The 16,577-nt window shown below is 40.4% G+C and overlaps 1 protein-coding gene across 5 annotated transcripts in view; it reads right to left on the reverse strand.

Moving 5' to 3' along the window:
* LOC143445612 (uncharacterized) overlaps positions 1-16,577 on the reverse strand; it is a 54,998-nt gene that overhangs the window by 18,904 nt on the left and 19,517 nt on the right. For 2 of the 5 annotated variants that reach the window (XM_076944840.1, XM_076944837.1), the window contains exons 49-86: positions 16,132-16,525; positions 14,628-15,983; positions 14,170-14,526; positions 13,736-14,046; positions 13,359-13,610; positions 12,831-13,224; positions 11,327-12,682; positions 10,881-11,237; positions 10,430-10,737; positions 10,054-10,305; positions 9,499-9,952; positions 8,078-8,758; positions 7,567-7,979; positions 7,285-7,462; positions 6,956-7,189; positions 6,525-6,858; positions 6,262-6,454; positions 6,051-6,176; positions 5,799-5,928; positions 5,533-5,727; positions 5,268-5,428; positions 5,000-5,180; positions 4,717-4,907; positions 4,379-4,565; positions 4,164-4,264; positions 3,961-4,027; positions 3,680-3,851; positions 3,399-3,556; positions 3,130-3,268; positions 2,773-2,936; positions 2,459-2,677; positions 2,179-2,379; positions 1,990-2,090; positions 1,832-1,877; positions 922-1,752; positions 665-852; positions 356-529; positions 14-217 (exon numbers count right to left, since the gene is read on the reverse strand). In XM_076944840.1, the coding sequence (XP_076800955.1) occupies positions 14-217; positions 356-529; positions 665-852; positions 922-1,752; positions 1,832-1,877; positions 1,990-2,090; positions 2,179-2,379; positions 2,459-2,677; positions 2,773-2,936; positions 3,130-3,268; positions 3,399-3,556; positions 3,680-3,851; positions 3,961-4,027; positions 4,164-4,264; positions 4,379-4,565; positions 4,717-4,907; positions 5,000-5,180; positions 5,268-5,428; positions 5,533-5,727; positions 5,799-5,928; positions 6,051-6,176; positions 6,262-6,454; positions 6,525-6,858; positions 6,956-7,189; positions 7,285-7,462; positions 7,567-7,979; positions 8,078-8,758; positions 9,499-9,952; positions 10,054-10,305; positions 10,430-10,737; positions 10,881-11,237; positions 11,327-12,682; positions 12,831-13,224; positions 13,359-13,610; positions 13,736-14,046; positions 14,170-14,526; positions 14,628-15,983; positions 16,132-16,525 (11,760 nt within the window). The remainder of the gene's footprint in view (positions 1-13; positions 218-355; positions 530-664; positions 853-921; positions 1,753-1,831; positions 1,878-1,989; positions 2,091-2,178; positions 2,380-2,458; positions 2,678-2,772; positions 2,937-3,129; positions 3,269-3,398; positions 3,557-3,679; positions 3,852-3,960; positions 4,028-4,163; positions 4,265-4,378; positions 4,566-4,716; positions 4,908-4,999; positions 5,181-5,267; positions 5,429-5,532; positions 5,728-5,798; positions 5,929-6,050; positions 6,177-6,261; positions 6,455-6,524; positions 6,859-6,955; positions 7,190-7,284; positions 7,463-7,566; positions 7,980-8,077; positions 8,759-9,498; positions 9,953-10,053; positions 10,306-10,429; positions 10,738-10,880; positions 11,238-11,326; positions 12,683-12,830; positions 13,225-13,358; positions 13,611-13,735; positions 14,047-14,169; positions 14,527-14,627; positions 15,984-16,131; positions 16,526-16,577) is intronic. The other 3 variants (XM_076944839.1, XM_076944838.1, XM_076944841.1) reach the window with 3 other exon arrangements.

Genomic DNA, 16,577 nt, shown 5'->3' on the forward strand with positions numbered 1-16,577 from the left:
TCCTTGCACTCACAGCCATAAAAACATCTTTAGCTTTTGGATCTTCGCAATACGTATTTATTGGTCGGCAGCTACAGCAAATGCCATCATCCGCTTTGTGGTTGACCAGTTCATATCCTGGTTCACATTCTTCAGTGCAGTGTTCGCCACAGGACGAGGTTCCATCAGGATTGCATTTACACATCGTGCATTCGCCGGTGTACCATATTTCATCCAGCTGAAAAGTTGTGATGTTACTCAGTTATTATCGAAAGATATAAGCAGTTCAATCGCAAGACATCACATTAACAACACAACAAAAATTAAACAAAAAAGTCACGTCAGTTTTTTTTCTTTTAGCGGTTACTGCTTGAACCTGATAACTCGTTCCATTATGTAAGCATTCTCTTTCTGCACAATAGCAGCATTCTCCTGGTTTTTCTACTAATTCTTGATTAGCAGAGCACTTAGCATGGCACTCCATGGTGCATTTGAATCCCTCTGAAAGGCACATGCAGGTTTCACAATCACTTGTGTACATTTCGCCAAACTGAAAAGTATGTGAATGAATATATTGTGAAATGTTTCGAAAACAAAAGCACGGCTAGACCACAGACTCATGAATTTATTACTTTTTAAAAGCTTGATTGTTTTGATAATTAAGGCAAACGTCTCTTAAATGCACCTGATATATAGTATCTTCCTCATCATGGTAGCAAGGACACTTATCTGGTGTGACGCAAGTTGTTCCATTGACCAAGACTTGCTCATCAGGACAGACGCAGGCCACTTCACAAAGGTCACAAGTGCCTCCGTTTTCGCACGTCTTTTGACATCCACATGACGTCGGAAGCAAAGGTATTTCGCATGAAACTGTATTGAAATAAGAAAAAGAAATTTGTGATTATACCGTGAGCAGCCAAACAGAAGTCATGACATTACCTTCTGTGGTGGTAACTATTTCTGGCGTTCTGGTTGTTTTAATTGGTGTCCCGGGTGTAGTAGTTTCTCCAATAACTTTCGTTGTGGTTTCAACTGGTTCTCCAAGAGTGGTCGTAGTTTCTCCTATAACCTTCGTTGTGGTTTCAACTGGTTCTCCAAGAGTGGTCGTAGTTTCCCCAATCACTTTCGTTGTGGTTTCAACTGGTTCTCCAAGAGTGGTTGTAGTTTCTCCGATCACTTTCCTTGTGGTTTCAACTGGTTCTCCAAGAGTGGTCGTAGTTTCCCCGATCACTTTCCTTGTGGTTTCAACTGGTTCTCCAAGAGTGGTCGTAGTTTCCCCGATCACTTTCCTTGTGGTTTCAACTGGTTCTCCAAGAGTGGTCGTAGTTTCCCCGATCACTTTCGTTGTGGTTTCAACTGGTTCTCCAAGAGTGGTCGTAGTTTCCCCGATCACTTTCGTTGTGGTTTCAACTGGTTCTCCAAGAGTGGTCGTAGTTTCCCCGATAACCTTCGTTGTGGTTTCAACTGGTTCTCCAAGAGTGGTCGTAGTTTCCCCGATCACTTTCGTTGTGGTTTCAACTGGTTCTCCAAGAGTGGTCGTAGTTTCCCCGATAACCTTCCTTGTGGTTTCAACTGGTTCTCCAAGAGTGGTCGTAGTTTCCCCGATAACCTTCGTTGTGGTTTCAACTGGTTCTCCAAGAGTGGTCGTAGTTTCCCCGATCACTTTCGTTGTGGTTTCAACTGGTTCTCCAAGAGTGGTCGTAGTTTCTCCGATAACCTTTGTTGTGGTTTCAATTGGTGCTGTACTCGTCTTCGTTGCCGCAGTTGTACCTGCATGATAGGTAATTGGAAGCAATGCTGGTAGAAGCATAAAAATATACATGTAGATAATAAAGACATGTAAACTTGCCTTCTGGAGTAGACGTGATCACAATGGGCTTTGTGGTTGTTGACTGCTGCAATAAACGGAAGGTAATCAAAATTTCAAACCTATACCTGTACAGCTAAGTCTAACTTGTCTAACATTTGCCTCACGGCCGGACATAAATGCGAAAGTATTTAACTCACAAGGCAAGATCCTGATGCACCACAAATTACTTTGTTGTCAAAGCAAGAACATTTTGCGCACTCTCCAACTTTCCATGATTCTTTTGGTTTCCTCATAATGCCTGTTTAACGCAATAAGTTTATTTGTGGTTCTAGCGTGACCAATACTATCAACTTATAAAATTATTTCCAAACATTAAAGTATCTTACCATCATATACACATGGACATTGTACAGGTTTAACGCATTTTACACCATCAAACAGCATGTTTTCGTCGCATTCGCAACAAACACCTTCACCCTCGCTCTGAATAACTTCTTGCAAATCGCAGTAGTTGTAACTTTTGCGGTTGCTACAAACTCTTGTTCGACAAGATGAGCAGTTTGTTTGGACAAGAGGTGGCGTGCATTCTGTAACAGGAAAAGATAAAGTGTAAAATTGATTTAGATTGTGCAGTTGCAGGTTTGATTACATAAAACCGTATTTTACCTGGGAAAGGAGTGGTAGTCGTCGGCCGATCTGTTGTAGTAATGCCTAATGTAGTTGACGAAAACGTAGTGGAAGCAGTGGTTAATGGTGTTGGTGTAGTTGTTTCCATACAGTTGTATTCGTCCCTTCCATTGCTGCAGTCCTTTTTGCCGTCGCAAACCCAGTTAATTGGTATACAGTCAGTTTCATTGCAAGTGAATTCGCCAGGGCAGAGTTTATCTGTGTTAAATTTCAAATTTTATTCTCCAAGCATTGCGATAACGGATGGTTTACAAACTTGAAAAACTAACGTGATATGTTCTAAACACACTTACCGCAAATGGGGCAGCATATTCCTTCTACGTAAATCTCATGATATCCTGCCTCACAAGACAGGGGGGCGCAGGAATATACCATACACTCAGTACTACCGCGTTCGTTCTTGCAAGTACATTCCTCGCACGGATTTGGCTGCCAAGATTTGCCAACATCGACGCATCTAAAGGAGCGTTATCCATTTTGATACATACGTCATGACACTATAGCTATTTTTTGCGAATGACATAGCTTACTATTCCTAACAATACCACAAGTGCTGAGGTTTCATTGAACTCTAACAAAGAAATTCTTAGCTCAATTTGCAAAGATATACGAAATACAAAAAAGGTTTGAAATTATTGTGAAGAGCTTACAATTCAGTGCCTTCCACAACGCAGCCATTGCAAGGAAGTAAAGTAGTGGTTATTAATACTTCAGTTGTAGTTATGGCGGATGATGGGCTTGTTGTTTCCGTAACTGCAGTTGTTTTCACAGTTGGAGTAGTGCTCGGACCTACGTCATAAAGTAGTTTGGTGAACAAAAGTTAGCAATTGAAAACTTTGCGCTTGAGATGGCGTAAACAAATCGTCAACAAAAACAAGGAAATAATTTTTTCGAAGATTCACGAAGTAAAACAACTAACCGATCTTGCAATAACAGCAACCGCCATCTCTCGGGTTCAACACCAAGGTTTCGGTAGACAAGCAAGTGAGTTTACATTCTTTGTTGCATGCTGATTCACCGTTCTCACAGTTACATGTAATGCACTCAGTTGGATTCCATGTGCCACCATTTGGATACCTATACATAAAAAAGATTGCTACATGTATTCATTTCCGAACGAGAAGCAACATTTGTTTGTTTGATATTTTCATTTTAATGAAGTAAATGTAAAATTCGAATAAAAAAATGATCTGTGATTACCTCTGGCCGTTGACATAACAAGGGCAGTGAGTTTTTGGAACACATCTAGATCCGTCTTTATACATACCATCCGGACAGAAGCAGCCTGACCTGCAGTTTTCACAAGTAGCTTCCGAGTTTTCACAAGAGGTATTACATCCGCAAACCTTTGGTTCCAAAGGATATCGGCAAACTAAGAAATTAAACATTCTATTAAATTTTTACATCACGTCAATCTTGCTTTTTCGCAATAACGTAAATTCAAGTTATGTACAAGGATATAATCAAAATGTTAAACACACCTATCGGTGTAGTTGTTTCAACTGGACTGCGGGTTGTGGTACCTTTAGAGGTTGAACTTTCAGTCACCTAATAGGAAAAGACAGTGATCGACTTTAAGAATTTAATATTTGATTTATGCGTGAACAAAATTCAAAAGTGTAACAAGCGCTTGGTAGATTCAATACTGATGATTTGTAAAAAAATTATTAAAACTAATAGGTACATATTTAGTAGTTGGTTCCACTGCTGGAGATGTTTCAATATTTTGTGTTGTTTTTGTTACTTCAACTTCAGGTGTGGTGGAAATAGGTTCCGTTGTAGTAGCTGGAAAAGTAGTCATAAACGTAAAAATCATCTCAGGTTTTACACAGTAACAAGTGTTTTAATATCATTTCTGACAACACTTTGTGCTAAAATAATTGATAAGACGGTACGTACATGTGATAGGAGTTGTGGTGATGACCACGCGACAGCTGCAGCAACCTTCAGTGTCGTAAATCACGGAACCACCGCTTGACTTACAAGAGGGTTCAAGGGTGCATTTCTTGCTGCACGTAATTCCGGCATCAGTGCATTTGCATTCACTGCAGGATACGTTGGTATATCCCTTAACAACCTCTCCAAACTGGTTGTAAATGTACACGTAATGGTTATGGTTTAATTTTACCACAAAGCAAAAGGGCATATATCAGGAAAATGACACCACAAAAAAAAACTGCAGTTATAAGGAAAATTATTTACTAAAATGTTTGTAAGCAAAATCTGTAACCAGTAACCTCGTAGACTTTTTCGTCATAAAAACATGGACATTCGGTTGAAGGAATGCAATTTCCATTATGCTCAACAGTACCACTGGGGCATTGACATCCGGGTTCGCAGCTCGTCAAATTACAAACTTTGCCGTTGGCAACATCAGTGCACGTTGGATAACACGGACAGGGATGAAAGATCTTGCCATCAGTGCACGCTATTATACAAAGTTCTTAGATTTACATCTTGCGGAACAACATGATGATGTAGGCCTATTTGTATTTTTACGCGCTCTAATCATTGACGTACCTGGTGGTGTCGTTGTACTAGCTGCAGCCTTACTAGATGTACTGGTCGGTGGGGTGGTGGTGGTTTCGGTGGCTTTAGTGGTTGTAACCACAGCCTCTGTTTTTTCCCATGGACAGTTGGCCGGGTAAGCGCCACACCTGCCATTACTACGGTCAACATATGGACTGGAACAAGAGCACACCTAGATACAAGTCATTGCGTTGTATTAACTGTTGCAAAGTGTGTTATGCTACTTTGAATATTATTAAGGACTATATGAAATATTTACGTCAACGCTGCATTCCATCAACGGCAGACAGTCGCCTACGCCGTCACAAGTCCTATTGCAGTTACAGATTTCAGGACAAGAGTTTGGCGGGATTGTAACCGTCTCAAAAGTTGTGCTTTCCGACGGTGATGGAGTAGATGTTACATTACCACCTCCTGGAGCTATGATGTTTGAATAACAATAAGTAATGGTAGATACGCGTCATAACTTATTGACTAAAGCAACAAATGAAATTATTAAGAAGTTTATAAAAATAAACCTTCACCTGTTGTCTCCTCAGTTACTGCTATTGTTGACCATTGAGGCAAGCATTGTCTCGATTCGACTAAAAACGCGCATCGACCGTTTAACTTTATAGTCCCGTCGTTACATTCGCATTTGTATGGACAGTTATCAATTTGTGGACATCTAGATTCGTCCCTGTCGCAGCCGTACATACAATAACAATCCAGATCGCATTCTAAAGTATAAACAATAGCGTTAAATATTTGTTAATTTAAATCTTAAAATAGCTTTCGCAACAGGAATTACTTGGAGGTGCTTCAGTTGTATTCGGTGATTCTGGCGTTGAAGTTGATATTCCTGGTGAGGTTGTAACAGTTACTGCAGACGACGTAGCTGTTTCCACTGGTGTACATTTGGGGCAACATTCACCATCAGGCTATAAATAAATATAAGGCAAATATTTTTTGTTTTATCTAATTTTCCAAACTTTTGTTGGTTTTAGCTACCATTGTTAAAAGTATCAGAGCGTTAAAACGTAATGCTGAAATAAGCAACTACCATAATCATTTGTTCTGCCTCGCTACAAGTTGGAACTGCGCAATCCGGCTGGTGACAATGCACTTCTCCGCCAGCGCAAAAGCAGCGTTTACACATATCGTCTTGGTCACGCCATTCTTCCTCAGGCTAGAATGGCAAACGAGTATGTTTAGAAAATTTGAAGTTTTTGGCATTTTAATTTTTCTGTACCTATATGCAGTAATTATTTTACCTCAAAAAATTCGTCGTCAACAACACAAGGACAATTTCCAAGGGCGACACACTTTTCACCGTCATAGACAGTATTGTTTGGACACACGCATCCTGGCTTGCATGTTGCATCGCTTTCACAATAGGCTTGTAAGTGTGGACAAAGGTGATCACATTGTTTGCAGTCGTCATATTCCATGGGTTCCTTGCATACACTTTATTGAAAGTAAAGCATTAGTATATTAAGGCTTAAGAACAGAAGTTTGGAAGAAAGAGCTGTATAACCTTGTTGTCGTTGTCATGATTGTTGTCTTGGCCGTTGATACAGGATTCGGAGTTGTTGTGGAAACAATCACTACTTCAGTGGTAGTTTTGGTAGGAAAAACTGTGATTGTTACGGTTCCAACTGGAGTTGATGAAACTTCACCAGCCGTAGAGGTCGTGCCTCCACGTGGACCTGTAGTTGTGAATGTTGATGTGGAATTTGCTGTCGAGCCAACGCTTGAAGGTGAACTTGTTGGAGAGGTTATTGCTACGGAAGTGCTACTGGAAGTCACCGATGTTGTTGTTGGTTGCACGCGGGTTGTAGTTACAACTGTTTTAGGCGATGTTGCTGCACCTGTAACATTATACACTTGGCGCATGTGGCGATAATATGTGGTTTTATTTACAAAAATTGGTTAACGATATATACGTATTTGCTCATATTTCTTTACCTGTAGACGTTGTTTCAACCTTTCCAGGCATGGTACTGGAAATTACGGCTGGTGTAGTGGTTACCTCTTCTTTTGCTGTTGTCGTACTTACTCCTGGAGTTGGAGCTCCTGTTGTGGTTTTTATTTTTAGGACAGTTGTTGATACACCAGTTGGTGAAGTGCTAGAGCTCAATGACGTAGTCGTTGGGAATAGTCGTTTTGTAGTAACAACCACTTCATTTGTAATAGGTTCACCTGCAAAATTAATCGGATTAAGATCAATGTACTCGACACTCCGCACTCGAAACGTTGAAATATCTGATCATTCATTATTTGTTATTTTGAACCACCTTCTGTAGTCGTTTTGACGCTTTCTGTTGGAGTAGGAAGTGCAGATGTAGTTGTGGTTTCTGATTCCTTTTCGGTTGTAGTTTCCACTGTCGTCACTTCAATCGTTGAATAACAGCCAAGAAATTCAATTTGCATAGCTGGTTTATTAAACCACGCCTTCGGATGTAGCCTGATCGCCTAAAATTATAATTTATACTGTAAGTAATGGAATAGTTATGTAGAGTCGAAATGTTAGCAACATGTTATTGCTAACTGCTCGCATGCAATCAACAGTTATGTACCTTTATATCGATTGGTTTATCCAAATCAACTGTTACAATGCTCGTTGCATCTGTGTTTGCTTGAAATATTATCAGATCAGAGTCCTCGGTAACATCAGTCCATTTCCTTTCAGAGTCATCCTCGTCAAGTGTATACTGCACCGTAAACGACGAGACGAAAGCTGGTTCACCTGACGGCGTCAAACCACCGCGAAGCAAAACTGTGTTGACGGTGACAGTAGTTTCGAAGTCGACTTGAACGTATTCTTCGGTGCTTTCATCAATCGGGGTCCATGCTTGAACCATTGAATCCTGGTCTTCACGATGGAGTCGAGCGTTTTCGACATCCGCAGTGTTACTTGAAACACTAACTCGAGGGTTTCCGATTTTGTTTGTTTGTGCCACATTCACTCCCATCTCCTTATCACATAACCCTGCACAATACAAAATATAGTAATGTGTTGTTTTGCATGTTGCTTACTGCACAATATACGCTATAACCAAATAAACATAGGAACGTTTCATTGCTGACCTGGTGGAGTTGTAACTGACGTCGACGTTGTCTCAATCACGTTGGTTGTTGTGATGATCGACGCTTTGGTAGTCGTTCCTTCACTTAGCGGAGTGGACATCTTGATTTCCCTTGTCGTTGTTTCCACAACTGACCCTGAAGTTGTCTGAATTGTTTCTGTTGTCGTCTCGACAAAATATGGTGAGCTTGTAGTGACTTTTACTCCACAGCCATGGAATTCAACTCGTAAGCTAAGTTTTGCATCTAAACCACCGCGAATAGGCAAAATGCGAATAACTCGGACCACAACTGGTTCACGCAGGACGTTTTCCTTTATTTCGTTATCGTTTTCGTTGCCTACAAAGGTCTTCGGCATGTTTTCTTCTTCGGTTTGTCCGGTCGCAAGTTCACTCTCTTCAGTAATGAAAACAAGACTATCTTCCAGGTTGGAAGCATACTTAACGTTGAATTCACGGACCATTTCACCATTTCCACCACCCTGAGTTAAAATCGATGTGATCTTTACTTGATTTGGAAATTTAATTTCTAAATAAGGGTTTTCGTCCAAATCTTCTGGTGACCATGACTTTGGGCCGTTGACTCGTGCATTGTAAGGATAGCTTCCGGGTTTGGACGTTGATGCAGTGATAGCGCTGTCAGGTACAGTGTAACTTTCCATACCCATAGCTTCGTCGCAAAAGCCTAGAAAAGTACACTGGCTTGTTACTTGCTGCATGATTTCAGTTTACTATACATAGCTTACTGTATAACACAAACTGCGAAAAAATGATCTCCGCAAAAATGATCTTCGTAGAAATTCAGCTTTGCCTGTACACTGAACGCGATTGTCAACAGTCAAAAATGGAATTGCATGTAAAAGTAACTTTCGTTGGTTGTATCGTATTATTGCTTGAAATGTGAGATGCACTTGTGAACTCAAACACGTCTTACCCGTTCGGTGTGGAAAAGAGCATTGATTTATATATTTTTGAAAGTGTTTTGGCCAACAATCGACCCAATATTGCCCGCAAGATTTTCTGTACGTCATTACGTGTAACAAGTTGAGTAAAATTTATCAACTTGCGTATTAACAGTTTATGGCTACTTTAACATATTAAGTCTAGACAGATTAAGAAGCAATTGCATACGGTAACTGTGCCCGAACTGTTGGTGTTCAAACAAATTAAGTAGTTTAGCCTGCTAATGCAAAGGTACTTTATTCATAAATCAAAATGGGATAATTTTATATGGATTATAAAAGCATTATACGGTTCTGTTGCGTAGAACGTGTTGCGTGTTTGAGTGTTGCACAGTTTGACGCTTGCCGTGTAAAGACAAATACCAATGTGAGTGTACGCAGCAGAAAAGCTTTTATCACGTGCCTTATCAATATGCTAAAATGTAACCCCATGTTTCAAAAAGCCAAGTGTTTGAAACAGTACCTTCTGGAGTGGTCGTTATTTCTACTTCTTTAGTGGTGGTGATGGTCTTTGTGGTTTCATTCGGCGATCCTGGAGTCGTTGAAGGCCCGACATACACGGTTGTGGTGGTTACAACTGGTTGTGGTGTGGTGGTTACTACGCCGGTTGTCGAAACAGGAAAAGTGCTCATGGTCGTTGTTGTCTCTTCACCAGCTGGTGTGGTTGTTGACCCTACAACTGGTTTAGAAGTAGTTGAACCTTCTATAATTGCTGTGGTTGCAACCGTGGTGGTTACTGGAGGTGGGGAGGATGTGCTCTCAGTCACAACTTTCTCTGTGGTTGTTATGGCCGCCGAGGATGAAGGACTTGTAGACGACGATGTTGGCTTTGAGACTGTGGTAGTTTGTTCTACTTTGGTGGTGGTTGGTGAAATACTCTTAGTCGTAGTAATTTCAATAAGTGATGCAGTAGACGTCTGCAAAAAAACAATACGTATGAATAAAACAGAATATAATGATATAGAAGGACACCAACGTTTGAGACATTCCGCATTTTAAAAAATTAGCGTGCACACACCTCGGTTGGTGCCTCCGTTGTTGGAAGAATCTTTTCCGTTGTCTCTACGATTTCGCCGCTGGTTGTGGTTGTGACTGTCTTCACTGTAGTTACGGTAGGTTGTTCTTCGTAACAACCAATTACGTCCACTCTAAGAGCGGCGTCAGAACCAAGCGGAGTTCGTGGGAAAACTTTAACAGAAAGGACATCCGACAATGGAACCGGTAAGTCGGTGATTACTATGCCAGTGTCATCACTATTGCCTTCGAAGTGCTTGAAAGATGTTAAAAGAAATTTAGTTTTAATTACGAAGAGCTATGTATGAGTTTTTTTAATACATAATCTATTATTTAAGTTTGTAAGAAACTTCTGCTATTACTGTAAGATATGATTTTACTTTTGCTTCGCCAGTAGAATCATCGGTGATGAAAAGATAGTCTTTGCCATTGGTTGAATATTGCACAAAGAAAGATTTCGTCCATTTGTTTTCTCCTACGCTGCCTTGAGTCAGAAGTTTCATCACCGTGACCTGTTGAGCGAAGTTGATCTGTAAATATGCCCCCTTGTCATCTGGTTCTGGACTCCACGATGATAGATCGGCTGATTTTGACTGAAGGTTATTGAGGAAATTAGTGTCGACCTTTGCATTTCGAGCTAACTCTGCATTGCTTGAGGCTGTGTATGTTGATCCAGGTAGTCGAACACCTAAAAAAGTACAACAAGGATATTAGATTATTGAATACGTACATTTATAAAATGAGAAAGGATATTGATAAACATTTTGATGTTTTAAGGTTGATTACGGTAAAGCTACCAAAAATTTCTTATTCATATAAATATTCATGCACCTTTGTACTGAGTAAGAAGCATTTCTTCTTCACAAACCGCTGGAGTCGTTTTGGTTGTTTCTGGCGCAACCGTGATTGTTTTAAGTGTTGTTGTTTTCTCTACTTTTTCAGTTGTGACTTCAGTTGTAGAAACGGGAGTAGCTTCAAATGTCGCTTCACTTGGGGCAGTGGTCAAAAGTGGTTTCGTGCTTACAGTCTTTGTGGTAGTAATTTCCACATTATTAGTAGTAGTTGTTTCACCAGGACTTTTTGTTGTCGTAGGTGTTTCCGTCAAAGGTGAGGTGGTTTTTATTACTTCTTCTGTGGTAGTTTCTACTAACATTGGACCGGACGTAGTCTTGCCAATCGGAGTTGTTTCTACAAACGAAAAAAACGTTGCATGAGCTGACATCTTGTATAAAATGGAACACTTAATGACGAACGCTTATGAGATTAACAGAACATACCCGAGGTTGTAATTTCGGTTGAACCGGAAACTGAAGTTGTTGTTTTCACAATTACTGGTGTGGTTGTTCCCTCAACTACTTCCGTGGTAGTTGTTACAACAGGTGAAGAACTCACAACACCAGGCGATGATGTGCTGCTAATTTCATTGGGTGTTGTGGTAGTAACAGTAGCTGGAGTTGTCGACTCACCCTGGATTGTAGTACTAGAGCCTGAAGGTAGGACAACAGTCATAGTCTGCGTTGGTTCAGTGTTTGACGAAGTGGTAGATGACTGAGACGTTGTGGTTTCTCCGGTTGGTTTCACGCTTGTAACCACCATTTTGGTAGTAGTTGGCTGAGTTTCTTTAGTTGTTGTCACTTCCACCATGGTCTCGGTAGTGCTACCTGGAGAGGTTGTGGTGGGAATTGGAGTGGAACCTACAGGTTTCTTAGTAGTTGTAACTGTTTCTGTGGTAGTCTTCGATATAACGGTAGTCGTGATTCCAGTTGTTGAATAACACCCACGAAGATCCAATCGTAATGATGGAACAACACCATTCCAGTCTTCGGGTTTGATTTTAATACTTGAAACCAGAATTGGTTTGTTGAAATAATTGGTTTTCGTGGACACGCTATCGGAATTTCCATCAAATATACGTTCATTGTATTCATTCCTTGCCATTTGCCATTTCTCTGTTTCTGAGAAGGTGACGTACTCAACTTTGTACTCCTTTACATAATCGCCCTTGCCATCTCCTTGTGTTGTGATTCCAAACACGAAAACTTCTTCCGAGAAATCAATTTCGATCCAAGCGCCATCTTCATCGTTAACATCATCGTCTGTCGGTTGCCATGCTTTGGGAGAATTGAGTCTTCCAACTTCATCTTCAGGAACATTGCTCGATGCAGTGAAAGTTGGGTTGGCAATATGTTTGGCTTCTTGCCAAGCCAAACCCATCTTTTCGTCACACATCTTTTGGGCCGATGTTGTTGTAATCGGCTGGAGTGTAGTTGTGGTTTCATAAGTGCTTTCAGTTGTTGATCCCGATTCAGGAGTAGTTGTCGGCTGTGCGATAGTTGTTGACAAAAGTTCACCTTCGGTAGTTGATCCCGATACTTGTGAGGTTGTAGTTTCAATTACATTGGTTGTGGTAACTTCAAAGGAAGATGTCTGTGAGGCGGGGGATGAAGTTGATTCCTCGCTGACAGGAGTTGTTTTCTTTGTAATAATTGTTGTGGTTTCCTTTGTTAATGGAACTGGTGAACTTTCAGTTGTTGATTCTTCTGTGGGTTCCGTAATATTTGGGGCGATTGGAGTAGTTGTTGTCACAATTGTTTCAGTCGTGGTTACAATTTCAGTTGGTTGATCTGAAATACCTTGTAAATGATAAATTATTATCATTGTTTTTAACATCAACCATTCTCACTTTTTTTAAATAAACAAAATTTCCATCAAAAGCATTTCTTTTAGACAAAATATTTCAAAACGAAGCTTAAGATAAGATGAAAAGTTGCTACAACTTACCACTTGTGACAATTTCGCTGGTTACAACTTTGCTTGTAGTTTTTGTAACGGTAGCTTTTGTTGCTTCTGAAGCCGGTAAAGTTGTAGAAACAAAAGATGGACTAGTAGCAGTGCTCGTAATCTCCCCACCAGCTGGTGTGGTTGTTGACCCTACAACTGGTTTAGAAGTAGTTGAACCTTCTACAATTTCTGTGGTTGCAACCGTGGTGGTTACTGGGGGTGGGGAGGATGTGCTCTCAGTCACAACTTTCTCTGTGGTTGTTATGGCCGCCGAGGATGAAGGACTTGTAGACGACGATGTTGGTTTCGAGACTGTGGTAGTTTGTTCTACTTTGGTGGTGGTTGGTGAAACACTCTTTGTCGTAGTAACTTGTATATGCGGTGTAGTAGTTGTCTGTCAAACGCAATATTTAATAAAAATTCAATAATATTTAAAATGCCACCATCAACACATTTTTTTTCTGGAATTGTCCTTAATTAATTTTTGAATGGACAACTTCGCATTTAAGAATAACATTATGCGCATACTTCTGTCGGTGCCTCCGTTGTTGGCAGAATCTCTTCTGTGGTCTCTACGATTTCGCCGCTGGTTGTGGTTGTGACTGTCTTCACTGTAGTTACGATAGGTTGTTCTTCGTAACAACCAATTACGTCCACTCTAAGAGCGGCGTCAGAACCAAGCGGAGTTCGAGGGAAAACTTTAACAGAAAGGACATCCGACAATGGAACCGGTAAATTGGTGATTACTATGCCAGTGTCATCACTATTGCCCTCGAAACTCTGGAAAATGATATTTAAAACTTTTGAGTCTTTACTCGTTTCAATTTAATATATTGTAGGTTTTTTCCTGCGATTAATGTGCGAGAACAGGTCAAGTTTTAAAATAAAACATATCATGATTTTACTTTTGGCAAGTCGGAGTTGTCATCCTTGACGAAATGATAGTTTTCCCGATCAGTTGAATATTGAACAAAGAAAGTTTTTGTCCACTTGTTCTGTCCAACGCTGCCTTGTGTGAGAAGGTCCATGATAGTTACTGGCTGGTCGAAGTCGATCTGTAAGTTAGCTTCCTTATCGCCTGGCTCGGGACTCCACGATGATAGATCGTTTGATTTGTGTTCAAGCCCATTTGTGACGACATCAACATCCACCTTAGCGTTACGGGCTGATTCCACGTTACTCGAAGCAGTGTATGTTGATCTCGGTGTACGGATTCCTTATGTCATTCAAAATGTGAAAAAAATATACGGATTTTGGCGTTAGTCACGAAAGTTTCGTATAAATAATGTTTTCAATACTAATTCATTTGGGCATACTGTTTTCTGATCATTTCAATTACCTTTGTACTGAGTGAGAATAAATTTTTCTTCTTCACAAACCGTTGGAGTCGTTTTGGTTGTTTCTGGCCCAACCGTGATTGTTTTAAGTGTTGTTGTTTTCTCTACTTTTTCAGTTGTGACTTCAGTTGTAGAAACGGGAGTAGCTTCAAATGTCGTTTCATTTGGGGCAATGGTCAAAAGTGGTTTCGTGCTTACAGTCTTAGTTGATGTGATTTCCAAAGTTTTTGATGTTGTTGTTTCACCAGGAGTTATTGTAGACGAAGGTGTTTCCGTCAAAGGGGAGGTGGTTTTTATTACTTCTTCTGTAGTGGTTTCTACTACCGTAGGATTAGAAGCAGTACTGCCAATCGGGGATTCTGGGAAAAAATTAAAAGCTTTTAAGCATTTAGTTTTTAAGTTACTCAAGACAAAACACAACCGTTATTACATGTAATAATAGAAATTTGGTTTATCATACCAGAGGTTGTAATTTCCGCTATACTAGAAATTGAAGTTGTTGTTTTCACAATTACTGGTGTGGTTGTTCCCTCAACTTCTTCCGTAGTAGTTGTTATAACAGGTGAAGAACTCACAATACCAGACGATGATGTGCTGCTAATTTCATTGGGTGTTGTGGTAGTAACAGTAGCTGGAGTTGTCGACTCACCCTGGATTGTAGTACTAGAGCCTGAAGGCAGGACAACGGTCATAGTCTGCGTTGGTTCAGTGTTTGACGAGGTGATAGATGACTGAGAAGTTGTGGTTTCTCCTGTTGGTTTCACGCTTGTAATCACCACTTTGGTAGTAGTTGGCTGAATTTCTTTGGTTGTTGTCACTTCGACCATGGTCTCGGTAGTGCTACCTGGAGAGGTTGTGGTGGGAATTGGAGTGGAACCTACTGGTTTTTTAGTAGTTGTAACTGTTTCTGTGGTAGTCTTCGATATAACGGTAGTCGTGATTCCAGTTGTTGAATAACACCCTCGAAGATCCAATCGTAATGATGGGACATCACCATTCCAGTCTTCGGGTTTGATTTTAATACTTGAAACCAGAATTGGTTTGTTGAAATAATTGGTTTTCGTGGACACGCTATCGGAATTTCCATCAAATATACGTTCATTGTATTCATTCCTTGCCATTTGCCATTTCTCTGTTTTTGAGGAGGTGACGTACTCAACTTTGTACTCCTTTACATAATCGCCATTGCCATCTCCTTGTGTTGTGATTCCAAACACGAAAACTTCTTCCGAGAAATCAATTTCGATCCAAGCACCATCTTCATCGTTAGCATCATCGTCTGTCGGTTGCCATGCTTTGGGAGAATTGAGCCTTCCAACGTCATCTTCAGGAACATTGCTCGATGCAGTAAAAGTTGGGTTGGCGATCTGTTTTGCTTCTTGCCAAGCCAAACCCATCTTTTCGTCACACATCTTTTGGGCCGATGTTGTTGTAATCGGCTGGAGTGTAGTTGTGGTTTCATAAATGCTTTCAGTTGTTGATCCCGATTCAGGAGTAGTTGTCGGCAGTGCGATAGTTGTTGACAAATGTTCTCCTTCGGTAGTTGATCCCGATACTTGTGAGGTTGTAGTTTCAATTACATTGGTTGTGGTAACTTCAACAGAAGATGTCTGTGAGGCGGGGGATGAAGTTGATTCCTCGCTGACAGGAGTTGTTTTCTTTGTAACAATTGTTGTGGTTTCCTTTGTTGATGAAACTGGTGAACTTTTTGTTGTTGATTCTTCTGTGGGTTCGGTAATATTTGGGGCGATTGGAGTAGTTGTTGTCACAATTGTTTCAGTCGTGGTTTCAATTTCAGTTGGTTGAGCTGAAGTACCTTGTAAATGATAAATTATTATTATTGTTTTTAAAATCAATCATTCTCAATTTTTTTAAATAAACAAAATTTCCATCAAAAGCATTTCTTTTAGACAAAATATTTCAAAACGAAGCTTGAGACAAAATGAAAAGTTGCTACAACTTACCACTTGTGACAATTTCGCTGGTTACAACTTTGCTTGTAGTTTTTGTGACGGTAGCTTTTGTTGCCTCTGAAACCGGAAAAGTCGTAGATACAAAAGATGGACTAGTAGCAGTTGTCGTAATCTCCCCACCAGCTGGTGTGGTTGTTAATCCTACTACTGGTTTAGAAGTAGTTGAACCTTCTGCAATTGCTGTGGTTGCAACCGTGGTGGTTACTGGAGGTGGGGAGGATGTGCTCTCAGTCACAACTTTCTCTGTGGTTGTTATAGAAGGCGAGGTTGAAGGACTTGTAGACGACGATGTTGGCTTCGAGACTGTGCTAGTTTGTTCTACTTTGGTGGTGGTTGGTGAAACACTCTTTGTCGTAGTAACTTGTATATGCGGTGTAGTAGTTGTCTGTAAAACGCAATATTTAATAAAAAAAATTCAATAATATTTAAAATGCCAC

This window comes from Clavelina lepadiformis, chromosome 2 (assembly GCF_947623445.1).
Source record: "Clavelina lepadiformis chromosome 2, kaClaLepa1.1, whole genome shotgun sequence".
NCBI classification, from domain to species: Eukaryota; Metazoa; Chordata; class Ascidiacea; order Aplousobranchia; family Clavelinidae; genus Clavelina; species Clavelina lepadiformis.